The sequence below is a fragment of the Dipodomys merriami genome, unplaced genomic scaffold (genome assembly GCF_024711535.1).
Source record: "Dipodomys merriami isolate MVZ:Mamm:240054 unplaced genomic scaffold, mDipMer1.0.p SCAF_98, whole genome shotgun sequence".
In the NCBI taxonomy this organism is placed as follows: domain Eukaryota; kingdom Metazoa; phylum Chordata; class Mammalia; order Rodentia; family Heteromyidae; genus Dipodomys; species Dipodomys merriami.
The window spans coordinates 2858199-2885610 of NW_027206601.1; the positions used below are offsets into that span (position 1 = coordinate 2858199).

General features: G+C 44.9%; 1 protein-coding gene across 6 annotated transcripts; it reads left to right on the plus strand.

The window, feature by feature from the left end:
• The first annotated feature begins 160 nt into the window (after positions 1 to 160).
• Urgcp (upregulator of cell proliferation) lies at positions 161 to 26059 on the plus strand. 6 transcript variants are annotated; one of them, XM_070014599.1, is made up of 7 exons: positions 161 to 250; positions 1045 to 1106; positions 17977 to 18003; positions 18628 to 18698; positions 19684 to 19734; positions 20167 to 20205; positions 22773 to 26059. In XM_070014599.1, the coding sequence occupies exons 5-7, from the start codon at positions 19701 to 19703 to the stop codon at positions 25367 to 25369; spliced, it is 2670 nt and encodes an 889-aa protein (XP_069870700.1). In that variant the 5' UTR covers positions 161 to 250; positions 1045 to 1106; positions 17977 to 18003; positions 18628 to 18698; positions 19684 to 19700; the 3' UTR covers positions 25370 to 26059. The 6 variants fall into 6 exon arrangements, with proteins under 6 accessions (XP_069870700.1, XP_069870699.1, XP_069870704.1 ...); XM_070014598.1 differs by lacking the exon at positions 1045 to 1106 and having other exon boundaries at positions 162 to 250; XM_070014603.1 differs by lacking the exon at positions 161 to 250 and having other exon boundaries at positions 1084 to 1106; positions 17982 to 18003.
• The last annotated feature ends 1353 nt before the right edge of the window (positions 26060 to 27412 follow it).

Consider the following 27412-nt stretch of genomic DNA (forward strand, 5'->3'; position numbering starts at 1 on the left):
GCGTGCGCGCCGCGAGGCACTCTGGGAAGGTCCCTGCGCGCGGCGGGTCCCTGCGCAGTTGAGGGCCGGTTCTGCTCGGTATCTGACTTCCCGCGCCTGGCTCTGTGGCCCTGGCCTCTGCTCGGTGAGGTCCAGGGTACAAGTGACATTACCGGATACCCGCGAGGTGCCATACGATTGGTTCCCTCTCCCCACCTTGGCTGCTCCCCAGGCTGTCACAAAACTCCTGAATGTAGTGGTTTTCAGCCCAGTAAGTATCCATAGACTTCTGAACGTTTTCTGTTTCCGCATGGATGAACGTAATAAGCATGCCTAAAAGTACACACCGGGGCCGAACAGCTGCGTTTTTGGTAATACTTCATGTGGTTTTGATGCAGTGCCAAGATTGAGAACCACAGCTTAAAATCTGCGTGTCCCAGAGTTATTCTCTCTCCTCTTTTGCCCCAAACCTTAACGATATCTTTAATTGAGGTTTTTCAGCCAGGGGTTATGAATTAGTATGTTAAGAAATAAGATTTAATCGGTTGCAGCCAATATGTTACAAAAATGATACAATAAAGCATACAATATTAGTGCTATCTCAGTAAAGGTAAGCATTGTGGAAGTTCTGTTTATGTTCGTGGATGATAGTAGTGATGTGTTTTGTTTCTGCAGACAGACACTTAGGATCATGAAAATGGATATTAATGCAGTTACTCTAGGATCAAAGGTGTAGTCGGGGATTGCTGGCCAGAGCATGTGGTTGTCTACAGGTGTGATAGGATATGCAATAAATTGAAGACATTTCTGTGGCTCCCCAGCCAGTCCCCTGACACCCAGTCTCCCATCCCCCTAATCTGTGCTTCACAATGCTTAACAAACAGTGCTGTAAAATGTAGATCTTATCAAGTTGTATTCTTTTCCAAAACTTCAAAGAAGCTGTAGGACCTATAGGAGAAATATGGTCTAACCTCCAGCCCTGTTGACAAGACAAGGATTTGTATTATTGCACCATCCACATTCTTTCTACTCTTGTATACCTTCTCTCCTTTTTTTCTCTTAAAGAACCTTCCACAGCCAGCTCAAGCATCAACCTCTGAATGGCCCCGGTAAAGCACCTTCCATTGGTATGATATCTTCACAGTACATATTTCCAGTTTAGAGTTCATGGCTCTCACCTGTAATCTGAGCTACTTAGAAAACTAAGTCAGGAGAGTAGTACACTGGATGACAGCCAAGGCAATATAGCAAGACTTCATTCTAATGAATGAATGAGAGTGAACCAACGAACTAGCTATATTAGTCGGTGGGACATTTATTCCTATGCCGTTTATGTGACTCCAATCTCTTTAGTTTTTACATGTTTTTCTGTTTGTATAATAATATTAGCCTCAGATGATAGTTACTACATACAGCTTCTATTTTGAAGGATGAGTTTACTAATGATACTAATTTCTGAGATTTTTTTTTTGCAGAGAATCTGCATCATTTGAATAATCCAGCAAAAAACAAAACAAAACAAAACAAAACTATATAATGGGATACAAAAAATTCCATTTCTGTTGGTGTTAGGATCCATCATGACCATCCCAGGGGACCATGTGGAGGCAGGCAGGCACAGGAAAAAGATTATTATAAGGTTTATTAGAGGGGCCATATTTCCCCTGAAGAGGGAGCACAAGGTCTCTGCCCCTATCCAGGTGGGTAGCTCTGGGGGTAGAAGCAAAGTAAGTGCACTGTAGGTCTGGGGGGAAGAGAGGGAGTGACCAGCTATATGGTGGGAACTCTAGGGCAGAGTAGAGCTCAGGTCTGGGTGGAGTTGAGGACCAGCAGTGGGGATAATGCTTAACTGTTGGTTTAGTCCATTGTGAAAGAATCCATCCCAGGGGACCATGCAGAGATAGGCCCAGAAAGAGGATGACAAAGAGGTTTATTAGTGGGGCCATCTTCCCCACAGGAGAGGGAGAAGTATGGCCTCTGCTCCTATCCAGGTGCTAGTTCTGGGGCTCGAGGTAGAGGAGGTATACTTTAAGTGCCCAGGTTGGACTGGGGAGAGTAGGAGTGGCCAGCTATCCTGGCAGGAACTCTAGGGCAGGGAGGAGTTTAGGTCTGGGTGGACCTGGGGGCTACCAGCTACCCCAGGAAAGGTTGTGGGAGTGGCTGAGGACCTGTGGTGGGGAGAATGGCAACACATAATTTTTTATTTTGTTTTGTTGTTGTTTTTCTTTTGCTGGTACCAGGGCTTGAACTCAGCCTGGGCGCTTTCCTTTAGCTTTTTCACTCAGTGCTAGTGCTCTACCACTCGAGCTCAGCTTCACTTCTGCTTTTGTGGTAAGTTGTAAATAAGGGTCTCACAGACTTTCCTGCCTGGCCTCAGATCTCAGCCTCTGAGTAGCTAGGATTACAGATGTGAGCTACTGACACCCCTAGTACACACACACACACACACACACACACACACACACACACACACACACACACTAAGATTACAGATGTGAGCTACTGACACCCCTAGTACACACACACACACACACACACACACACACACACACACACACACACACACACACACACACACGGGGAGGGTGGGGAGGCGGGGGAGGAGAGCACACATGCCAGAGAGATTTTTTTGCCAGTCTTGGAGCTTAAACTTAGGGCCTGGGCACTGTCCTTGAGCCTCTGTGCTCAAGGCTAGAGCTCTATCACTTGAGCCACAGCACCACTTTTGGCTTTTTCTGTTTATGTGGTACTGAGGAATCAACCCAGAGAGGGCTTCATGCATGCTAGGCAAGCACTCTACCACTAAGCCACATTTTTAGCCCCTCTAGTCCATATATATTTTTTTAAACTTTCATTATGCTTTTATATAATGCTCAATATTTTTAAACTTTGAAATAATTTTAGATATGCAAAAATATTGCATATATAATACAATAAGGGGTCTGGGACAGGGGGCTGGGAAGGTGGCTCAGTGGTAGAGTGCTTGCCTTACATGCCTGAGGCCCTGGGTTCGATTCCTCAGCACCACATAAGCAAAAAGAAAAAAGCTGGAAGTGGTGCTGTGGCGCAAATGGTACAGCGCTAGCCTTGAGCTGAAGAGCTGAGGGACAGTGCCCAGGCCCAGAGTTCAGGCCCCATGACCGGACCCTCCAAAAAAACAACAAAACAACAAAAAACAAAAAGGGGTCTGGGACATAGCTCAAATGTGAGGCCCTGAATTCTCAGTCCCTTCCCAAAATATGATATGAAAATAACAAATTTTGCTTTATAAAGCTTAAAACTTTGGTGCTTTAAATAGTACCACAGTGCAAGATGTCAGCCTGTACAGTGGGAGAAAATATTAGTAAATTGTATGTCTGATGGTAGTCAGTGATCCAGAATGTCTAAAGGACTCTTACAACTTGAGTTGAGGGTATAACTCAGTGGTAAAGTGCTTGCCTAGCATATGCAATACCTCAATCTAGATCCCCAGCACTGATTAAAAAGAAAAATTAGATTAGGGCCTATCCTAATAAACATTTAATTTGATCAGCTTTAAGGACTTGGTTGGTTTCCAAGTTTGTTGTTACAGGTACTAGGAGTTAGTACTTTTTTTTTTTTCTATCATTTTGAGGGACAAAATCAACATCTAACAATGAATGAATATAGAGAACCATACATTAAGTCTGATGTATTTTTGTTTACAACATTTCTGACACCAAATAGGAATTTTTCTTTCCCTCATACCAACCAATTCTTTAATTTTATTATATTACTTGATAGTACTATAATTTAGTTCAATTTAGTTCTAGAACTAACTATATTAATAGCACAGACTGTCCTTCAGGTGCTAGAAACAAATCTCAGGTTACCCCTTGTACTTCAGAACTGATTCATAGGTATGGTTGAATAAATCATTGGCCATTGATGAGTGAAATTAGTCCCCAGCCCTCTTTTTGTACTTTGGAGGAAATGGGTGGGTCTAAATGTTTCAAACTTCATTTCACTGGGTAGACCCTCTAGCACCCAGCATCTGCATACTATCTGGAAATTGTCTTGGGGCTCCACCAAAAGTCACCTTATTAGGTTTGGTGGAAAGGGCTGGTTAATGAATGGCAAAACCACTACTGTCATACTAGATGTTCTCAGGGTTTAAAATCTCTGTGCTGAGGCCTAGGGACAAAGGCCATATATATTTCTTATTAAGTGAAGGAACTCAATCACCAGAGGCCAAATACTCTATTACAGTATATGACATCCAAAATAGGCAGAAATAGAGACAGAAAGTAAGACAAAGTAAATTAATGATTGTCTGTGGCCTAGGAAGCAAAAGAATGGAGACATTGCTGATGGGTAAATTATGGGTATAAAACTTGGATATTTAATAATATACAGAGTTCTTATAACACAGTTCCCCTTTTGTTAGCATTATATAGCAATGATTTGATCCAGAAAATTAATACAATATACTACTTTATAGACTTTATTCAACATTTACAATCCTCCCCCCCCCCCCCAAAAAAAAACCCAAATATAAAAATAACTGGTTGGCCAAGCCTGGTGCTTCTCATTTGTAATGCTAGCAGGTAGGATTGTTGAGTTCAAGGCCAGTTTGGGAATATATAGTGAGATAAATACACACAGAGACAAAAATATCTTAAGATGCAAAAAAGAAAGAAACCCAGTGCCAGTGTCTTGAGCCTACTACTCAGAAGGCTGAGGTCTGAGAATCACAATTTGGAGCTAGCCTGGGCAGAGAAATATGAGAGACTTATTTAGAATTGAACAGCAAGGGCTGGGAATGTGGCTTAATGGTAGAGTGCTTGCCTATCATGCATGAAGCCCTCAGTACCACATAAACAGAAAAAGCAGAAGTGGTTCTGTGGCTCAAGTGGTGGAGTGTTAGCCTTGAGCAAAAGAAGCTCAGGGACAGTGCCCAGGACTTGAGTTCAAGCCCAAGGACTGACAAAAAAAATGAAATTGAACAGCAAAAAGCTGGAAGTGAGGCATGGCTCAAAAGGTAGAGCTCTAGCTGTGAGTGAAAAAGCTGGGCAAAAGTGCAAGGCTCTGGGTTCAAACCCCATGCTGGCAAAAAAAAAAGGGGGGGAGGGGGAGTAAAAGCAGAAATTAATAACTGAATAGAGAAAAAACTAGGAAACAAACCTTTGCTAACTTAAGACTGATGAAAAGATGGACAATACAAATTACCAATTATAAGAATGAAATGGGTTGGACATGTAGGGCTCATGCCTGTAATCCTAGCTACTTAGCAGGCTGAGATCTGAGGATTGTGATTTGAAGCCAATCTGGGCAGGGAAGTTTAAGACATTTTTAACTCTAATTAACCAAAAAGGTGGAAGTGGAGGTATGGCTCAAGTGGTAGAGTGTCAACCTTAAATAGAAAAGCTGAGTGAGAGTACAAAGCCCCGAGTGCAAGCTCCAGTACTGACACAAAAAATGAAAATATGTAGGAAAAACAACTCTTCACACATAAATGTGCTAAGTAGCAGGCTCACACCTTTATCCTAGCTACTCAGGAGGCTGAGATCTGAGGATCACAGTTTAAAGCCAGCTGGGGCAGGAAAGTTTGTGAGACTCTTATCTCCACTTAACCACCAGAAAACCGGAAGTGGTGCTGTGTCTAAAGCGGTAGAGTGCTAGCCTTGAGCTGAAAGCTGAGGGACAGCACCCAGGCCCAAAGTTCAAGCCCCATGACTGACAAAAAAAAAAAAAAAAAGTGTTACGTTAAATAGATTAGGCCCTGTGACTCTGTGTGTGTGTGGGGGGGGGGGTACTATTTTAAGACATGATCTCATAATAGCCCAGTCTGGCCTCAAATTTGTGATCCTCTTGCCTTTGGTAGGGGTTTATGAACATGTACCACTGTGTCTGTCCCCTATAATATTAAGTTGAAATTTTAATTTAGTACTTCATACAGTGCTGGGAAGATGACTCAGTGGTAGACTGCTTACCTTACATGCATGAGGCCCTGGGTTCGATTCCTCAGTACCACATAAGCAGAAAAAGTCATACAAAGGAACTAGATGTTTTTAGTAAAGAGTTTTACCTAACTCTTCCCCTCCCCTCCAATACCAGGGATTGGACAAAGGGTTTTGCATATGCTAGGCAAATGACTTTCCTCTGAGCTACAAATCTAGCCCTTTGCCTAAAATTAAAGAATCAGTTCTGGGTTGGGAATGTGGCTTAGTGGTAGAGTGCTTGTCTTGCATGCATGAAGCCCTGGATTTGATTCCTCAATTCCACATAAACAGAAAAAGCCAGAAATGGCACTGTGGCACAAGTGGTAGAGTGCTAAGCTCAGGTACAGTGCCCAAGCCCCTAGTTCAAGCCCCATGACAAGCAAAACAAACAAAAAAACAAAACCAAAATCAATTTTAAGCCATGCACCCAGTGGCTCATGCATGTATCCTAGCTATTCAGGAGGCTGAGATCTGAGGATAGTAGTTTGAAGTCAGCCTTTGTAGGAAATTCCAATTCTCTAATTAACTACTAAAAAGCTAGAAGTAGAGCTGTGGCTCAAGTGGTAAAGTGCTAGCCTTGAGGGAAAAAGCTCAGACTCAGCATCCAGACCCTGAGTTCAGGATTTGCCAAACACACACAAAAAAATTCTATACAATATCTCCCAGGACTAGGAGAAATTTCCTAACTCATTTCATGAGACTCGACTCTATTGAGGGACAAGGATGAGAGGATGAATATGGTGATGTAGTTTATTTGCATGTATGAAAATACAGCAATGGAATTGTTGAAATTGTTATATGAGGTTCATTGGAAGCTGCTGATCAATATGGCTGGGGGGCAGGGGCAGAGAAACAAGCTGTGATGAGTGTACTGGTAGAGGAAGTTGGAAGGTGAAGGTAGATGATTTGCATGTATGGAAATTGCAGAAGTATGAAACCAGTTGCAATTGTTTTAGGAAGGATAGAGGTGAAATCAAATAGAATACATTGTATACATGAGTGGAAATCTCACAGTGAAATCCCTCTATGAATAACTGATTTGTATGCTGCTAAAAAAAAATAATTAGAGGGGGCTGGGAAGGTGGCTCAGTGGTAGAGTGCTTGCCTTGCATGTATGAGGCCCAGGGTTCGATTCCTCAGCACCACATAAGCAAAAAGAAAAAAGCCGGAAGTGGCACTGTGGCTCAAGTGGTAGAGTGCTAGCCTTGAGCTGAAGAGCTGAGGGACAGCGCCCAGGCCCAGAGTTCAGGCCCCACTACTGGAACCAAAAAAAAAAAAAAAAAAAAGGAAGGGAGATTGATTGAGGTACATTGTATACACGTTATGGAAATGTTACAATGAACCCCTTCTTGTGCAACAATGTATGCTAATGAAAATAAATTCAAATCCTAGAAACTTTAAAGAAATATGTGTAAGTATAGGGTATTTTGGTTAACAGGATATTTGTCCACTTAAAAAAATATTATAGTGGGCTGGGAAGGTGGCTCAGTGGTAGAGCGCTTGCCTTGCATGCCTGAGGCCCTGGGTTCGATTCCTCAGCACCACATAAGCAAAAAGAAAAAAGCCGGAAGTGGCGCTGTGGCTCAAGTGGTAGTGCACTAGCCTTGGCTGAAGAGCTGAGGGACAGTGCGCAGGCCCAGAGTTCAGGCCCCATGACCAGACCAGACAGAGAAATACTGTCTGCAAAGTCTGTGCCTAAGAATATAATAAAACATACCATGGCCAAGCTGGGTTCCGGTGGCTCAAGCCTGTAATCCTGGCTACTTGGGGCTGAGATCTGAGGATTGTGGTTTAAAGCTAGCTGGGCAGGAGAGGCCGTGAGACTCTTATCTCCAATAAACCACCAGAAAACTTGAAGTGGTGCTGTGGCTCAAATGGTAGAGTGCTTGCCTTGAGCTGAAGAGCTGAGGGACGGTGCCCAGGCCCAGAGTTCAAGCCCTAGGACTGACCAATAAACAAACAAAAAACATACCATGGCCTACCACGCAGTGGAATGATAAAATTCACTATGAAGGACATATATAATTTTAGTCAAAATATTTATAACTTGTAAGGTTTTAATTATTTATATATATATATATATTTTTTTTTTTGCAGTGGAGATTGAACCAGGGCTTTGTACATACTAGGCCACACAGTACTACCTGAGGCTGGTGGCTCAGTCCTAGCTACTCAGGAGTCTGAGATCTGAGGGTCTTGGTTTGAGGCCAGCCTAGGCAGACAAATCTGAGATACTTCTCTCCAATTAACTTGCAAAATGTGTGACATAGAGGTGTATGTAGTTCGAGTGGTAGATTGTCAGCCTTAAACAAAAAAAGCTAAGGAATAGCATTTGGTCCTGAGTTCAAGCCCAGTACCAGTACACAGACAAAAAATGAAATCTGAGCCAGGCAGGGAATGCTATTCATAGAGGGAGTGCTTGCACAAGCAGTGCCCTCAGTGTGATTCTCCAGCCATCCCCCTCCCCCTTCCTTCTCCCCTCATTGCCAGGATTGGGAAGCTGAGGCAAGATCTTGAGTTTGATTTATAAAAGTGAGACCCCCGGTGCCCCCCCCCCCCCCACAGGGCAGTCACTATTGCCTTGAATCAGCCATTTGATTGCCACTCCCTGAACACTTCCTGGCCCTGATTTGGATTTGTACTTCGTCAGAGCCTTACAAATTCCCATCATTTTATCAACTTAAAAAGATCAAGTCAAAAATTATCTTGAAGTGGCTGTAAAAGAAGCTTCAGTTCACCAAGTCAGTTGATGAGTACCGTTTGTGGAGCATTGTCTTCTGCAGTCATACAGCAACTGAGAACTTTCCTTGTATTGGAGAGGACCAGGAAACTCAGCACGGGATGGATGGATTCTCAGGATGGAAAGAGGCAGTGCATCAGACAACCTGTTGATCTCTTTACAAATACTAGCTCATTGTAATCCGCACAGGGAAGGAACTTGTTAGCCCCATTTCTTTGAAAGAGGAACTGTGGCCCTGAAGAGCTTCTGTTTTACCTGAGCTCCTAGATCTGGTTAATTGGTGGAACCTAGATTCTGACTCTGATAGTTCTGGCTCCAGAAGGAACACTTTTAATCACTGCTTTGTGGTCTTGTTCTAGTAAAAATAACATTAAAAAAAAAGTTTTGCAAGGATTTTAATATAACAGCGCTAAAGAAAGAAGGAATAGAAAGACAAGTCATTCCCTGCAGGAAATAAGAGTTAAAGACTCCAAAATGATTCATAATACTCCAGATGACAACGCAAAAATGCTGTCCACAGTGGGCACGGTACAGAGCTTTTGATGAAGCATTTTCTACCAAAGAGATGAGTTGTTTCTGGCAAGTCTTGCAGTAGGACGTTAGGCTCACACAGTCTCCGGGGGCGGCCGGGGCGGCCGGGGCGGCCGGGCTTGGTCACTGACGCCGCGCTGGGCCTAAGGCGGTCTCCTCGCGGTCACCCGGGCAGATAGAGTCTCTCCCGGAGGGAACGGGCCCGGGCCTTTCCCGGCCTCACTGCCAAGCCGGCTGCGCCCTCCCGCCTCCGCCTCGCAGGACCGTACTGCCGGCCGGCCGCGCCCCGCCCGGAGTGGGGCCCAGAGCGGCTGGGCGGCGGGGCCGGGCTGGGAGCGGCAGGGCGGCGAGGCCCCTCCCTAGCGCCGTGCCGCGGCGCGCGAGCAGCGGAGGAGGCGGGAGCGCCGAGGCCGCCGCGCTCATGGCGTCGCCGGGGTGAGTCCGCGCCGGACCGCGCTGCCGCTGCCCGCTCGACCGCCCACCCGCAGCCCCGCCGCCCCGCTGCCCGCTCGCCCCAGACGCGGCCGGGACTCGCGGGACCCCGCCCGCGGGCTCCCTCCCCTAACCCCTCCCCCCGGCCGACCTTGGGCGGACGCGGCGGGGGGCTGGGGTGGGCGCGGGGCTACGAGCCGGCCTGGCCCTGGCGGCGGGCGGGCGGGGGTCCAGGGACTCGGCGGGGGTCTGCCGGGCCGCTCGGGGCTGGGCCTCAGAAAAGGGGCTTGTCGACCGGGTCCCGGTGGAAATCGGGATCCGGGCCTGGCCGAGGCCTATGTAAGGTTGGCTGGGCCTGGCGTCGGTTTCTGGCGTTTGAACTTGATTGCGTTGCAGGTTGATGCTGGGTCTCCTGGTCAGTCGGTTAGAGTTCCCGAACGCCAGGCGGGTCGACCCGAGCCCACCCGCACGGCGGCTGGGCCCTGCCCTGCCCTTGCCCGTGGGCTGCTGTAAGTGCCTGCACGTACCCGATGTTACCTACTTCTTGCATTTTTTGATTTAAAATATTCTGTAGCTTAGGGAATGATAGTGACACACGTACTTTACTGTAAATGTCTTCTTTACTTGCTGAATTCAAACCCCACAAATGCATTTTCATTTGTTCTCATCAGTTTTCTAGGCATGAAAGCTGGAATGACAGTATTAATCTAACATCTCATTTTTACAGAGGTGGAAAATTAGCCTCAGTGTCATTTTAGTTGGTTTTTTATTTTTTTTTGTCTGTTGCTTATTATTTAGAGGGCTTTAGACCCAGTTGGTAGCAATTCAGGCTGTAATCTTTACAGTTCACAGAGGGCTTTATAGGTGTAAGGGTGGAGATGTGGATGTTGTATCTCTTATCAAGAGAGAACTGAATTGAGTAGTGCTGTGATTTGACTACCTACTGTGGCCTGAATGAAGCTGGCTGAATTTGAGCCTAGAATTGCAGACGCAGCCAGAGGGTGGGTAATTTCTCCCCCTCTACTGTCTTTCCTGGGGAAAAAGTCACTTCCTGAGTTAGGCCTTTTCATTTCCAGCTGAGGGCCCAGAACTTTGATCTCCTGAGTAGAATCAGCAGTGGCCTATCCTAGGAAGACCGGGAGTCCAAGGTCCTCTCTGCATTCCTGCCCCATTTGTCAGGAAATGTAAGGCAAGGCTTCCTGGAGGCAGCATATGTAGTGCTGCCAGGAGGCTTAGAAATCATGGTACTTGTGGTGGCTTAAGCATATTGCTTTGTCGACATGGATCAGAGGAGAACTTATTTTGGGTTGGTAATTCCTGAACCAGCAGGGTCCCTGAAGTAGGTGGCATCTGATACTTATGGCTCCAGTTGTCAGTGACTGTAAAGTTGCAGTGTATGGTAATAAGTAATTTTCTAAGGGCCGTCTATTGCAAATCTGAGGTAATAAAACCTTCTGTATACTTCATTTCACTTTATGGGGAAACCCAAACCAAGCTTATTATGGTTTGCACAAATCTAGACTGTGCTTATCTCCAGACCTAATTCCCAAGTGTCCCCTCTACAGGCTTCTCTGATACATGAGAGTCTAGGCAAGGGGAGAGATGTGACTCCTTCCCTTAGCTGATGACAAGTCATTAGACCTACTACATTACATGTTTGGGAAGCAAATTCAGCTATACAGTGGAGTAGTGATTCTGGGCTGTCCACAGAGGAGTCTCCAAACCTTTATTAAGTGACAACCTTCATGACTTCATCGGAGAGGAGAGAAGAAACCTTTTTTTTGTTTTTTGTTTTTTTGGTTGTGGAGCTTGAAATAAGGGTCTGGATGGTGTCCCTTAAGCCTTTTTGCAAAAGGCTAGCACTCTACCACTTTGAGCGACATTGCCACTTCTGGCTTTCTGGTAGTTTATTGGAGATAAGAGTCTCAAGGACTTTCCTGCCCAGGCTGGCTTTGAACCATGATCCTAAGATCTCAGCCCCCTGAGTTGCTAGGATTACAGTTGTGTGTCACCAATGCCTGGCTATCTTGACAATTTTTAAGGAATTTATTAGTGTGCCAAACACTGTGCTACAAGATGGTTGAGAAATGACCCTCCGCCCAGTGTGGACTCAAGACCAGAGAATGCTGGACTGGTGATGGACTCACTGCCTGCTACTTGTTAAAGGGTGTTTCCAGTGAATACCATTGTGCTTGAGCTCTGGGAGAATCCTTATGACAGCAGCGTGGAGGAGGTAGAGGGACAGGAGATAGAGCTCGCCCACCTGCCACCATCTGCTGTCTCCTGAACAGGCCTCTCCCACCATCACCATCTCTTGTTTTTGGCCTTGCCTGGCTTTCCATACTGCCCCTGGCAGTGTGTCTTGCCTGGCAGTGTCCTCTCTGATTGCTCTTCCAGTGTTGTGATATCCTTAGGTTCTCCATCTTAGGTAGTCCATCTCTGCTAATCCCAACACATTTGCTGCATTGTCATGTCATCCGTATTTGTGGCTTCCACTGCTGGTCTATGATTCATAGGTGGGTTTTTTATTATCCTTGTTTTCTCTGAGATTTTATACACTGTTGGAGGTGGCTTGTATTTTCCTACAATCAGTCCTTAGCTTGTTTCTGGTGGGGTGTGGTGTTTGAGGAAGACAGATCCTTCTACTTCATTCTCCTGAGTGTGGAGATACAGGCCTGAACTGTTACCATTCCTGGGTTCCTCAGATTCCAAATGTGCTGTTGCCATCCATTTAAATTTCCATTTTTATTTCCAACTATGAACTAGGTATAATTCCTTAACTTTCTTTTAAAAACATGAATCTTCTTTGCAAAATGTATACATTTTTAGATTGTAATGGATAATTTGAATAACAAGTTTAAAACAAAATAAATTGTAATCCAGGTTTCTATAGATTACCACTCTTAAAATACTAGTGTCACTAATCCCTTACTTTCGGAGATTTGTTCCCAGCAAATGTGTGAAATTGTGGCTAATATGAAATATGTGTGTGTTGTGTACACATGCGTGTACATACTGGGACTTGAACTCAGGGTCTGGGCATTGTCCCTGAGTTTTTCTGGTTCTGGGCATTGTCCCTGAGCCTTTCTGGTTAAGGCTGGCACTCTACCATTTTAACCACAGCTCCACTTCCCGATTTTTTGGTGGTTAGAGATAAGAGTCTTATGGACTTTCCTTCTCCTGGCTGGCTTTGATCTACAATCCTCAGATCTCAGCCTCCTGAGTAGCTAGGATTATATGCATGAACCACCAGCACCCAGCTGAAACATATACTGTTGTGTTTTTTTAATATACATAAAACATTGATAGTTTAATTTATAAAGTAGGCATAAAAGAGTAACAACAACTAATAAAATAGAACATTTATTTGTTTTTTTGTTTTTTCTTTTTTTGGGTCCGGTCGTGGGGCCTGAACTCTGGGCCTGGGCGCTGTCCCTCAGCTCTTCAGCTCAAGGCTCTACCACTTGAGCCACAGCGCCACTTCCGGCTTTTTTCTTTTTTGCTTATGTGGTGCTAAAGAATTGAACCAAGGGCCTCAAGCATGCAAGGCAAGTGCTCTACCACTGAGCCATGTTCCCAGCCTCTAGAACAATTATAATAATAAACTATAATAAAAGTCCACACTGGGGCCATGATTTAGTAAAATAAAGGTTATGTGAATACAGATTGTGATACCAAGACTAGCTCTGATAATCAAGGGGACTGGTAAGTGACTGACAGGCTGGTGGGGTATACCTCAAGGGCTTGTATAGCATGAGACTTATCATGCTACTCAGAACAGCACAAAAAATTAAAGCTTAGGAATTGCTTATCTCTGGAATTTTTCATTTAATATTTTTAGGCTATCATTAACTACAGGTAACTGAAGTTATTAAAGAAACTATGGATGAGGGGGACCACTATATTTTATTTTTTTTGATGGTTCTGGTGCTTTCCAGGCAAGTAACTCTATCACTCAAGTCACACTTGCAGCCCTTTCTACCACGCAAGCCACACTCCCAGCCCTTTTTTTGCTTTTAGGTTATTTTTTGGATAAGGTCTCATGTTTTTGCCCAGGTGTGGCTTTGGACCTTAATACTTCTACTACTTACGTCCTCCTATGTAGCTGAGATGACAAGAAAGCATTACTATACTTTGCTAATTCGTTGAAATGGGGTCTTGAATACCTTTTTTGCCTGGGGTTAGCATTAAACTGAAGTCCTCCATATAATTTGTTTCAGAGTAGCTAGGATTATAGACATTATACCATGATGGACTACTGTTTTGTTTTGTTTTGTTTTCCAGTTCTGGAGCTTGAACTCAGGGCCTGGGCACTATCCCTGAGCTTCATTTGCTCAAGGCTAGCATTCTACCACTTGAGCCACAGTGCCACTTCCAACTTTTTCTGTGTATGTGATGTAGTACTTAGGAATTGAATCCAGGGCTTCATGCATGCTAGATAAGTACTCTACCACTAAGCCACATTCCCTGCCCTTTCCTTCCTTCCTTCCTTCCTTCTCTCTTTCTCTCTTTCATCTGTTGTGGGGCTTGAACTCTGGGCCTGGGTGCTGTCCCTCAGCTCTTCAGCTCAAGGTGAGTGTTCTACCACTTGAGCCATAGTGCCACTTCTGGTTTTCTGGTGGTCATTTGGAAATAAGAGTCTTACAGATTGGGCTGGGAAGGTAGCTCAGTGGTAGAGCGCTTGCCTTGCATGCCTGAGGCCCTGAGTTCAATTCCTCAGCACCACATAAGCAAAAAGAAAAAAGCTGGAAGTGGCGCTGTGGCTCAAATGGTAGAGCGCTAGCCTTGAGCTGAATTGCTGAGGGATAGTGCCCAGGCCCAGAGTTCAGGCCCCCCCCCCCAAAAAAAAAAGAGTCTTACAAATATTTCCTAAAATCCTAAAATCTCAGCCTCCTGAACAGCTAGGATTACATGTGTGAGCTGTCAGCTCCCGGCTATATTTTTTTTTATTGTTATTGTATGTAAAGGAGATGTACAGAGGGGTTTTAGTTGCATAACTCAGGTGATGAGTACATTTCTTGTTGAACAGTGTCACCCTCTCCCTTGCTGTCTCCCAGTTTATACTTCCTGTCCTCATTCACAAGTTGTATAGTTCATTTTCAGTATAGTATCTAGTGAGTAGTCCATGAGACTCTCATCTTCAATTCACTGCTAACATGCTGGAAGCCAGCCTGTGGCTCAGGTGGTAGAGTGCTAGCCTTGGGCTTTAATAAAAAAGTTCAGGGGCAGCACCCAGGCCCTGAGTTCAAGGCCCAGGACCAATAAAAGAAAAAAAATACAGAAAATGGAAGTTTATTAGTGCAGTCTGCCTTTGTTTTCCTTGTTTTGTTTTAAACCCATATGTGCTTTAGAGATATCCTTTGTTTTTCATTTGTTTTGACTTTAAGCTTTTTTTTTTTTTTTTTTTTGCAGTGCTAGGGATTGAACCCAGAGCCTTGTCCATACTAATATGTTCTACTACTTAGCTACATCCTTAGTTTTGACTTTTTTCTGTGGATCTTTAGACTTCTACAAGAAAAATGAGCCCCTGTCATTTGTTTTAGGCACTTTTCCTCAGTTGGTCATTTTGCCTTTGGACTCTGAAACCTTCCATTTGTTTTAGTTCTTTTTATTTACTTATTTATTTTTTTGCTGGTCTTGGGGCTTGAACTCAGGGCCTGGTTGCTGTCCCTGAGCTTCTTTTGCTCAAGGTTAGCACTCTACCATTTGAGCCACAGTGCTACTTCCGGCCTTTTCTGTTTATGTGGTACTGAGGAATTGAACCTAGGGCTTTTTGAATGTTAGGCAAGCACTCTACCACTAATCCACATTCCCAGTTCCATATGTTTTGGTTTTTAATGTGACATCCAGTTAAGTTATTAGGTGTTCTCATCTGGCAAATTTTGTCCTCTATTACTGTTTTGTTTTGTTTTGCCATTCCAGGACTTGAACTCAGAGCCTGGGCATTGTTATTGAGCTTTTTTTTTTTTTTTTTGCTCAAGGCTAGCACTCTACCACTAGAGCCACAGCTCCACTTTTTCTGTTTATGTGGTACTGAGGAATTGAACCCAGGGCTTCATGCATGCTAGGCAAGTATTCTACCACTAAGCCACATTCCCAGCCTCTAGTGTTTTATTTTGATTTTGACTTGTTTTTGAGACAGGGTCTCAGTATATAGCCTAGGGAAGGCTAAGGCAGGAGGATCAAAATTTCAAGTCTAGCCTAGACTACATAGCAAGACTCTATCCCAACACACAACAAAATCTGGGTACTGGTGGCTCATGCTGTAATCCTAGATACTCAGGAGGCTGAGATGTGAGGTTCATGGGTTCAAAGCCAGTCCAGGCAGGAAAGTCCAATTAACTACCAGAAACCTGAAGTGGTGCTAAGGCTCAAAAAAGCCTTGAGCAAAAGAGCTCAAGGATAGCACCCAAGACCTGAGTTTAAGCCCAACAACAGACCAGAAAAAAATATGTAGACAAAGAGCATAATCCTACACACTTGCGCGCGCACGCGTGCGCATACTCTCTCTTTCTGTGTGTGTGTGTGTGTGTGTGTGTGTGTGTGTGTGTGTGTGTGTGTGTGTGTGTGTGTGTGTGTGTGTATGTGTGTGTGTGTGTGTGTGTGTGGTGTTGAGGATGGAACTTAGGGCCTCACACATGCTAAGCTAATACCAAGGTACCTTCTTTTTCTTTTTTTCTTTTCTTTTCTTTTTTTTTTTTTGTCAGTTGTGGGGCTTGAACTCTGGGCCTAGGCGCAGTCCCTGAGCTCTTCAGCTCTTATCATTTGAGCCACAGAACCACTTCGTGTTTTCTGGTTTATTGGAGATAAGAGTCTTGGGCTGGGAAGGTGGCTCAGTGGTAGAGCGCTTGCCTTGCAAGCCTGAGGCCCTGGGTTCGATTCCTCAGCACCATATAAGCAAAAAGAAAAAAGCCAGAAGTGGCGTTACAGACTGAGGCAGGATTATCTTGAGTTCCAGGCCAGCCTGAGCTACACAGCAAGACCTTGTACCCCAAACAAACAAACAAAAAAACAGTATTTGGTATATTGCAGAAACAAATAAATGTGTTGATCTATCAGAGACCAGGGCTCTCACTGTGGAAGTGTGGACATATAAATATGGGATAGAATTTGCAAACCTTGCAGAGGCACTGGTATGAATGTGTATGTCTTCATACATGGTCATGTAGAGCATACATATGTATGCCTATTTCTGTGTATAAATGTCAGTATGCATGTCCATTTCCTAAATTTCTACACTAAGAAGGAAAACAAGCAAAGATACAGCAATAGCAATGTATACATCTTATCATTCCATGCTAAAAGAAACAAGGATTCTTTGGAGATGCTGGCTGATGCCAGAGCTGGGGCAGGGAAAGAACAAGAAGAGCTTTAGCATCTTAGTTCAGAAAGAAAGAACTGCTCTGAAAAGTCCTGGGGCATGCCACAGGATTCAGGTACAAGCTCAGTGCGTTCCCACTAGCCAAATCTAGGACAATTTGGACATGAATATAATTACAGTAATTAAAATCACCAGAAAACAGAAAATAATTAATCCACAGAGGTAATAAGTAGGCAAACAGATGGGAAAGGACACTTGCTTACAGAAGAATATTAATGGCTGGATACCAGTGGCTCACACCTATAATTCTAGCTACTCAAGAGGCTGAGATCTGAGGATCATGGTTTGAAGCCAGCCCCGGTAGAAAAGCCCTTGAGACTCCTATAGCCTTCTGAGCACTAGGATTATATGTGTGTGCTGTCATAACTAGCTCTACACTCACTTTTGATGACTTTATTCTAGATTTCTCTATATATGCCTATAGATAAATGCACACAGTTTTATTATATTGTAATTATACCATATGTATTGTTTTGTAATTTTTCCTTCACTAATTATCATACCACTAACATTTCCATAATGCTTTATCCAAAACTATTTTGCTGATAAGAAGAGATCTGTAGAATATTTTGTAATGGCTGCAAAATAAGACCACAATTCTGTTATTGGACTTCGATTGATTGATTGATTGATTTATCAGTTGTGGGGCTTGACCTCAGGGCCTGGGCACTGTCCCTGAGCTCTGTTGCTCAAGGGTAGTATTCTACTACCTTGAGCCTCCGTGCCACTTTGAGTTTTGGTGGTTAAATGGAGATAAGAGTCTCACAGTCTTTCTTACCTGTGCTTGTTTTGAAGTGAGATCCTCAAATCTCAGCTTCTTGAATAGGTAGGGTTACAGGCATGAGCTCCCAGCTCCCAGCAGAACTTTGATTTTAGAAGTCATCTAATGTTTTGCTATTCTATATAAAGCTGGCATCAACAACTTTATAACTAAATCTTAATTATTTCCTTAGGATAGAAGTGGAATTACTAGTCAAAGGGTATGTATATTTTACGTATTTCTGAATGTCTATATGTATGCCCTGGCCAGCAGGTTTTGTGAGTACTGGTATTGTTGGTATTGCCAGAATTTCTCCATTGGGCTATACTGTACGTGGGAGTTACAGCAAGTTTTGTGAGTACTAGTATTGTTGAAATTGCCTAGAATTTCTCTATTGGGCTGTACATGGGAGTTATAGAGTGCACTTTTAGAAGAAAGATACCTAGGACCAGCTTGCAGCTTCATGAATCTTGAGTATAACTTAAGAGTTCATAGTTATTAAAAGCTCCTATAAGAGATTTTATTTTTTCCTTTTTGCCAGTCTGGGGCTTGAACTCTGGGCATGGGCGCTGTCCTTGAGCTCATTTTTGCTCAAGGCTAGCATTCTACCACTTGAGCTGCAGCTCCACTTCTGACTTTTTCTTTGATTAATTGGAGATACGAGTCTCACAGACTTTCTAGACTGCACAGGCTTTGAACCGCAATCCTCAGATTTCAGTCTGCTAAGTAGCTAGGATTGCAAACATGAGCCACCGATATCTGGCCTAAGAGATTTTTATATGCAACCAAGGGGAAAGTGGTAGTTTATTATTTTAATTATAATTTTCTTTTGAAATTGTTTTAGACACTCAGATTTGGGAGAAGTGACCTCAGAAATAAAAGCGTCAGAGAGACAAACCGCTGTGGCAATTGCAGGTAAAGTTGTGTGACCTTGATCAAGATGCATTTTACTCATCTATTAATCTGCTGAACTGAAACCCTTTGTACAACTATTGAAAACTACACAAAAGGTTTATTTTCATAAAACTTAGTAAATTCTACAAGGTATATATCATAGAGCAAATCTCTATCTTGTTTGAAGCTATTACAAATACTTTATTATTTTGTGTTGAAAAACACATAAAAATTACATAGGCAAAACTGAAACCTATACTATAGGTTGAGTGAGCATCACTAATCTGAAAATCAAAAATCTGAAATGTTCTAAAATCTGAAACTTTGTGAGTACTGATATGATGCCACAGTGGAAAATTCCACACCTGACTTCATGTAAGAGATCACAATCAAGATGTAGGTAGATACGGGCACTGGTGGCTCACACTTTGTAATCCTAGCTACTTAGGAGGCTGAGCTCTGAGGATCACAGTTCAAAGCCAGCCAATCCAGGAAAGTCTGTGAGATTCTTTATCTCCAATGAACCACCAGAAAACTGAAAGTAGTGCTGTGCTTCAAAGTGGTAGAGAGGTAGAGTGCTACCCTTGAGCAAAAAAAAACTCAAGTACCCAAGCCCTGAGTTCAAGCCCCACAACCAAAAAAAAAAAAAAAAGAAAAGAAAAGTAGATAAGTAGATGTATGCACACTAAAAAAAAAGTATTAAATTACCTACAGACTCTGAATGAATAAACAAAACATTTGAAATGTGTTTTTCTGGGTATGGTGGTTCATGCTTATAATGTCAGCATTCAGGAAATAAAACTGATAGGATCTTGAGTTTGAGGCCAGCCTAGGTTATATAATGAGACCTAGTTTAAAAAAAAATCCAAAATTTTGTTTAGACTTGAATTATGTTTGAGAATATGAAATGAAAATCCTGAGCATTTCATGTCCATACTAGAACTTCTTCAAAGAAAGGCTCTAGCTTGCTGAGAAGTCTAAATGCTTGTTTTATTTATTTTTCTAGATTTGGAATGGAGAGAAATGGAAGGAGATGACTGCGGGTTTCATTATGGAGGTAGAAACTATGGGACTTGAAACTTGATTGAGGGCTGGGAAGGTGGCTCAGTGGTAGAGCGGTTGCCTTGCATGCATGAGGCCCTGGGTTCGATTCCTCAGCACCACATAAGCAAAAAGAAAAAAGCCAGAAGTGGTGCTGTGGCTCTAGTGGTTAGAGCACTAGCCTTGAGCTGAAGAGCTGAGGGACAGCACCTAGGCCCAGAGTTCAGGCCCCACGACCGGACCCCAAAAAAACCCCAAAAAACTTGATTGAGTTGGAGAAGGCTAGGGGGAATAGAAAAGCTAAAATATCTGGGATTTGCTATTTTTAATTATGGAGAGAAATTGCTATTTTGGTAAGAAAAAGGGTTCTGAGTTTTATTTAATTTACTTTGTGTGAAACAAAGAAACATTGTTTTAACACTTCATTTTTCCTTTGCTTTTCTTGTAGATGGTACAAATGAGGCTCAGGATAATGATTTCCCAACAGGTATACATTATCTCTCTATTCTAGCATCCTATTCTATTGGAGGGGACATCATCTGGGGAAGTGCGTAGTTCCCACACCTGACTGAATCAAGTCACCTGGAAAGGCAAGGAGCTCAGATCTAAGCTGCCCTAGTCCAGTTACCCTTTCTTAACAATTTATTGTGTGGCAACACACACACACACACACACACACACACACAAACCAAAATCCAAACTATATATATATAGTTATATACTAACTAAATAAAGTAACCTAGAGGTCCTCCCTGGTAGTGTATCCCCTCCTATAGTGAGTTAACGTCTTTGTGGGGGATAAAGCCCATGCACTTGCTAACAAGGTCCTGAAGTGGTTCCCTCCCCCTCCCCCTTTTTGGTTTTGGGGCTTGAACTCAGGGCTTGGGAACTATCCCTGAGCTCTTTTGCTCAAGGCTAGTGCTTTACCACTTTGAGCCACAGGGCCACTTCCAGTTTTCTAGTGGTTAATTAGAGATAAGAGTCTCTCAGACTTTCTTGTCCAGTCTGGCTTTGAATCTTGATCCTCAGATCTCAGCCTCCTGAGTAGCTAGGATTATAGGTATGAGCCACTGATGTCCAGCCATGAAGTGATTTTAAAGCACAACTAGTCTTGGAAATGCTTCATCTAGTCTAGGGGCTTCTGCAGATCAGCAGACTGGCCCAAAATTGCTTAATAATCTCCCAAGGGCCCCATAGAGGAATGGAGTTGTTTTCTGGCTTTTCTCAATCATTTTTACTACCATGCTATTCATACAAAAAGTTGTTTTATGTCTAGGCAAGAAAAATTATTGCCCCTGGTTTCATTTATGAAAGGCTGATTAACACATATTTCTTCAATGGTGCAATTCTTCCTATATAATTCTGTTTTTGTTGTTGTTGTTGTTGTTTTGTTTTTGGGTTTTTTTGGGGGTCCAGTTGTGGGGCCTGAACTCTGGGCCTGGGCGTTGTCCCTCAGCTCTTCAACTGAAGGCTACTGCTCTACCACTTGAGCCAACAGCGCCACTTCCGGCTTTTTTCTTTTTGTTTATGTGGTGCTGAGGAATCAAATCCAGGGCTTCATGCATGCAAGGCAAGTGCTCTACCCCTGAGCCATCTTCCCAGCCCCTATAATTCTGTTTTTGCACCACGTTTTCATGTCCCTTGTAACTTCTGGGGCAATCCCATACTCTGCTGTATGATTTTAAGCCCTGTATCCAGCTACGAGCTAATTGTGATAGTACAGGTTTATATATTACCTGCAAGTTGGAAGCTTGAGGATTGATTCTGCCCACCCACAAGATGGAGAACTGACTGGGCAATGTAGGGAGATACCACCTTCACTTACCACCCACCCCCATCTCAAAAGAAAACTTAAGAAAGTAACTTTATAGCTTAGGAGTAGATTTGCTTAGAATGAAGCTTCCATCCCAAGCACCACTAACATTTTTAAAAAGTGAATTAGTTATGTGTCATATGAAAATTGGGAAGACATCAGGCCAAGATCTAGGGTGATAGGTGAAACATTGGAAGTAGCAATGCTGTTCTGAGCATCCAACCTGTAAGATTTTAAATTTTCCATGGGGAAGTTTGAATATCTGCACCAAAAAGTGCTCACTTAGTAACAGTCTACAGCAAATATTTCATTGTAGTTAAAAACTGCATTATTGCTGGGCACTTATGGCTCATGCCTATCATCCTAGCTATTCAGGAGGCTGAGATCTGCCTCGGCAGGAAAGTCAGTGAGACTCCTATCTCCAGTTAGCCACCAGAAAACTGGAAGTGGAGGTGTGGCTCAAAGGGGTAGAACACTAGCCTTGAGCAGAAAAGCTCCAGGAAAGAGCCCAGGCCCTGAGTTCAAGCCCCAAGACCACCAAAAACAAAAAGCAAAATAAAAACAAAAACAAAAAACTATAAAAACCCAAACATAAAAACCTTGTGTTGTTGATCTGAAATGTGCAAAATGGTGCTGAGTTGTGATCAGTGACAGCTCCATATTTTCCTTAAAAGATCTCCAAGTTATTTGCAAAGAAAAAGAATCTAGGAAACCAGAATGAATAGTGATTGTGTCCTTAGGGAACGGGAACTTCCTGGTGACATTGAGGGAACTCAGTACTGGGTTAGTGTGTAGCACCAAGAGCACTGGAATAAACCTGTGGCATGGGTTGTGAGCAGAGAGGGGGCATGCATTCTGCAAGTGGGGGGTGTCCGTTAACACATTCCAGTCAGTTGTGAGCTAGTGTCAGATCTTGCAGATTTCTGGAGAAACTAGAAATCAGTGTCTTCATGAACTTGCTTAAATCCTAAATATGGCTTCTCAGTTTCCCTGTGTGTATTTTTCCCCCCAGTTTTCAATGTCACACACATCTGGGTCAGTAATAATATTCCCCTTGATGTAGGGTTCTGCTCTCTTCCCTGTAGCCAGCTTGACATTCCCTGAGCCTCCTGTGCCTGTATTCCACTATGAGGGGAACCCTCCAACCCCTCCCTTTAGGCTCTCCCTTTCTCCCTATCCAGCTCTATTCTGGACCTGACTTGGGAACTGAGGCTAAGCACTCATATCTGTTTTTTCCACAGTGGAGAGAAGCAGGCTTCAGGAAATGCTGTCCCTGTTGGGACTGGAGACATACCAGGAGCAGAAGCTCAGTCTTCAGGACTCACTGCAGATCAGTTTTGACAGCATGAAGAACTGGGCCCCTCAGGTTCCCAAGGACCTTCCTTGGCATTTCCTCAGAAAGCTACAGGCCCTCAATGCTGAAGCCAGAAACACCACGATGGTACTGGACATCCCTCTGGACACGCGGCCGGCAGAGAAGGAGAGCCAAATGGAGGAAGAGATGATCTATTGGGACCCAGCTGAGGATATCACTGCTGATGACATCTATTCCTTCTCTGAGCTCCCAACGCCTGACACACCTGTGAACCCCCTGGACCTCCTCTGTGCCCTCCTGCTGTCCTCAGATAGCTTTCTACAGCAAGAGGTCATGCTGAAGATGTCTCTCTGCCAGTTTGCACTCCCGCTTGTGTTACCTGACTCTGAAAACCACTACCACACCTTTCTGCTGTGGGCCCTGCGGGGCGTTGTACGGACGTGGTGGTTCCAGCCCCCACGGGGACTGGGCAGCTTCCGGGAGGACAGTGTGGTCCTGTCCAGGGTGCCCACTTTTGCTTTTGTACGCATGGATGTCAGCAGCAACTCCAAGTCCCAACTGCTCAATGCCATCCTTAGCCCGGGTTGCCGGCAGTGGGACTGCTTCTGGCATCGGGACCTCAACTTGGGTACGAATCCCCGGGAGATTGCAGATGGATTGGTAGAAATTTCCTGGTTTTTCCCTAGTGGCAGGGAGGACCTGGATGTCTTCCCAGAGCCCATGGCCTTTCTGAATTTGAGAGGTGACATTGGGTCTCACTGGCTACAGTTTAAGTTCTTGAGCGAAGTTTCCTCAGCTGTGTTTATTCTGACTGACAACATCAGTAGGAAGGAATACAAACTGCTGTACTCCATGAAGGAGTCGAGCACGAAGTACTATTTCATCCTGAGTCCGTACCGAGGGAAGAGGAACACAAACCTGCGGTTCCTGAACAAGTTGATCCCCGTGCTGAAGATAGACCACTCGCATGTTCTGGTGAAGGTCAGCAGCACAGACAGTGAGAGCTTTGTGAGGAGGATCCGAGCGATCATGAGCAGTGTAGCTCGGTCGCCCTGCAGGAGGCTATCAGTGGAGGAAATGGCCCATGCTGCCCGTAAATTGGGCCTCAGAGTTGATGAGGACTGTGAGGAGTGTCAGAAGGCAAAGGACCGGATGGAGAAAATCACTAGGAAGATCAAGGATGTGGATGTCTACAGGAGGGACGAACTGAGGCTGCAGGGGGATCCTGGGAGGAAGGCAGCCCAAGTGGAGAGGGAGTTGTGCCAGCTCCAGTGGGCTGCAGACCCATCCGAGAAGCACCGAGCTGAGCTGAGGCGGCGGTTTCTGGAGCTCAGAATGCAGCAGAATGGCCAGGATCCTGCCTCTGGGGTGCAGGAGTTCATTGCGGGGATCAGCAGCTCCTCCCCCAGCGAAAGGCAGTACTTCCTGAGGTGGATGGAATGGGGCTTGGCACGAGTGGGCCAGCCACGGCCAAGGCAGCCCCCGGAGACATTCCTTACCTTGAGACCAAAGCTTGGTGGGGCCTCCGACTTTAGTGAGCAGCTTTGGCCTGAGCCCCTGGGAGTGGAGCACTTCCTTCGGGAGATGGGGCAGTTTTATGAGGCTGAGAGCTGCCTTGTAGAAGCAGGGAGGCTGCTGGCTGGCCAGAGGCGTTTTGCACACTTCCCAGGCCTAGCTGTGGAGCTGCTACTGATAGGGCAGCCCTTGGAGCTGGTTGATGGAGGCACCCTGAGTATCCCTGTCCGCTGGGTCACTGGGCTCCTCAAGGAGCTGCATGTCCATCTGGACAGGAGGTCCCGGCTGGTCGTTCTGTCCTCCCTGGGGGTTCCAGGCACAGGGAAATCCACACTTCTCAACACCATGTTTGGCCTGCGCTTTGCCACAGGGAGGAGCTGTAGTCCTCGGGGCGCCTTCATGCAGCTCATCACGGTGGCAGAGGGCTTCAGCCAGGATCTTGGCTGTGACCATATTCTGGTGATAGACTCTGGAGGGCTGATTGGGGGGGCCTCAGCCTCTTCGGGGGATAGATTTGAGCTGGAGGCTTCCTTGGCCACGCTGCTAATGGGGCTAAGCAATGTCACTGTGGTCAGTTTAGCTGAAACAAAGGACATGCCGCCAGCTATTCTGCATGCGTTTGTGAGGTTGGAAAAAACAGGGCACATGCCTAACTATCAATTTGTGTACCAGAACCTTCATGACATGTCTGTCCCCAGCCCCAAGCCTAGAGACAGGAGGCAGCTCCTGGATCCACCTAGTGATCTGAGCAGAGCCGCTGCCCAGATGGAGAAGCAGGGTTGTAGCTTTCGGACACTGGCGGGCATGGCCTTCTGCAACCCCGAGAGACAGCATGTGTGGCATGTCCCAGCCCTATGGCATGGAGCCCCGCCCATGGCTGCTGTGAGCCTAGGGTACAGTGAAGCCATTTTTGAATTGAAGAGATGCCTGCTAGAAAACATCAGGAATGGCCTGTCTAACCAAAACAAAAACATTCAACAGCTCATTGAGCTGGTGCGGCGGCCGTGAGTGGGTGTGGGCCCCATGGCAGCAGCCTGGTCAGACAAGGCCAACAGGGCTGTGCCAGGCACCAGAGAGATGGCTGGTATTTGCTGCATGTGAGAAGGAAGAGCAATGAAATGGGTTAGGAGTCTTCTTATAGTATTAAGCAAAGAAGTAACCTCATAGACCAGCTCAGAAACACCAGGAGTATCAAAGGTCCTAGATGGGGTGACAATAGGCAGGCCCTATCAGGGCTCAGCAGGTTGGCCTTCTGGGCAGTTGTACCTTCCTTGGCTTCTGGAGTGGGGAATAGCTTCTTTAGTCACTGCAGGACCTGGCTGGAAGGTACATATTCAGTGCACATTAGGGTTTGTCCTGAGACAGGGGACACCCAACCCAAGGACCCTTGGTAAATTAGTAGTCAAGGTTTTGGTAGTGCAACTGCCCACAATGTGCAAGACATTGCCATGGCACTGTGTTTTGGGACTGGTCTGTGAAGCCCTCCCTGACCCTTGCCCAGAAAGCATTCACCGGTCATCCTGTTGTGTCCCAGCACTGTCATACCTCTGCCTCAGAACTTCATGGCGCGTTATCACTTGTGTGTTTACTGTCTGCCCCAGACTGTGAGCTCCTTGAGGGCAGGGATTGAACATCATCTAGCTCTGTGTCCCTAGGATCTGGCACATGTAGGCGCTTAATAAATGTTTGTTCAATGAATGAAGTGTATGAATACTTACGTAACAGTAGTGTGCAGGTTCCATGTCTCTGAACTTTCATTGTCCTGTGTGCTCAGGATGTTGTCCTAGGAGGGATCTGGAGACTTGTGCAAACAGTGTGATACTCTGCCCAACATGGTGGCACACTGGGATTCTGTCTCAAATTAAAAAACAACAACAACAAAAAAAACACAACAAAAATGCAAAGGTAAGAGCCGGGTACTGGTGGCTCAAGCTTGTATTCCTAGCTACTCAGGAAGCTGAGATCTGAGAATTGCAGTTCAAAGCCAGCCTGGGCAGAAAAGTCCATAAGACTTATCTCCAATAAACCACCAGAAAACGGGAAGTGGCACTGGTAGAGTGCTCACCTTGAGCTGGAGTTCAGGGGCAGTGCCCAGGCCCACAGTTCAAGCACCACGACTGACAAAACAAAAAAAAGTAAGGAGTGTGGCTCAAGTGATAGAGTACTTACCTAGCATGCTTGAGGTCCTGGGTTCAAGTATTGCAAAAAAAAAAAATGCGGCCATTTCCATTAAAAGCCATTCTTTTGACAATTATCATGGATACCAGGAAACAGCTAAATGTATTCACAGTAACACACGTACCTGCACCATGGCCCCATTTTGTAGCTGATGGAAGGAAGCCCCAGGATGGAAGCCACCTGTGTGGAAGAATTTGGGCTGAGGGGCAGTGTACTCACCCACTTGGGCCTGCTCCTTTTTAAATTTTATTTTTAATTACTTGGTTGTTTTAGAGGTGATATACAGTGGGGTAACCTTTACCTTTATCAGGCAGTAAGTATATTTCCTTCCTTTTGCATAATAACACCTGTTGCCTCATTCTGTCCCATTCCCTCCCTCCCATCTCTGCCCACAAGTTGCCTGGTTCATTTTTATCCATGTCTAGTATAGTCATTGGGTTCCCCTGCTGCACTTTTTCTCCTGGTTTCCACTGATTCTGTGTCCTCCCTCGACCTTCCTTTAGATGTGCATGTGTGTACACTGTATATAAGGTAAAGAACGCTGGTGGTTCATGCCTGTAATCCTGCTCAGGAGGCTGAGATCTGAGGATCACAGTTCAAAGCCAGCTCAGACAGGAAAGTCTGTGAGACTTTTATCTCCAGTTAACCACCAGAAAACTGGAAGTGGCATTGTGGCTCAAGTGGTAGACCACTTGCCTTGAGCTGAAGCGCTGAGGATAGCACCCACGCCCAGAGTCCAAGTCCCATGACCTAACAAAAAGAGTAATCAGAAAATGAAAAGACAAATGGTCGGCCTTTCCCCCCTTATCTTTGGAGTTCCATTCAGTATGTATATTATTTTATATACATATGAAGAGGTGCTTGGGTGTTACT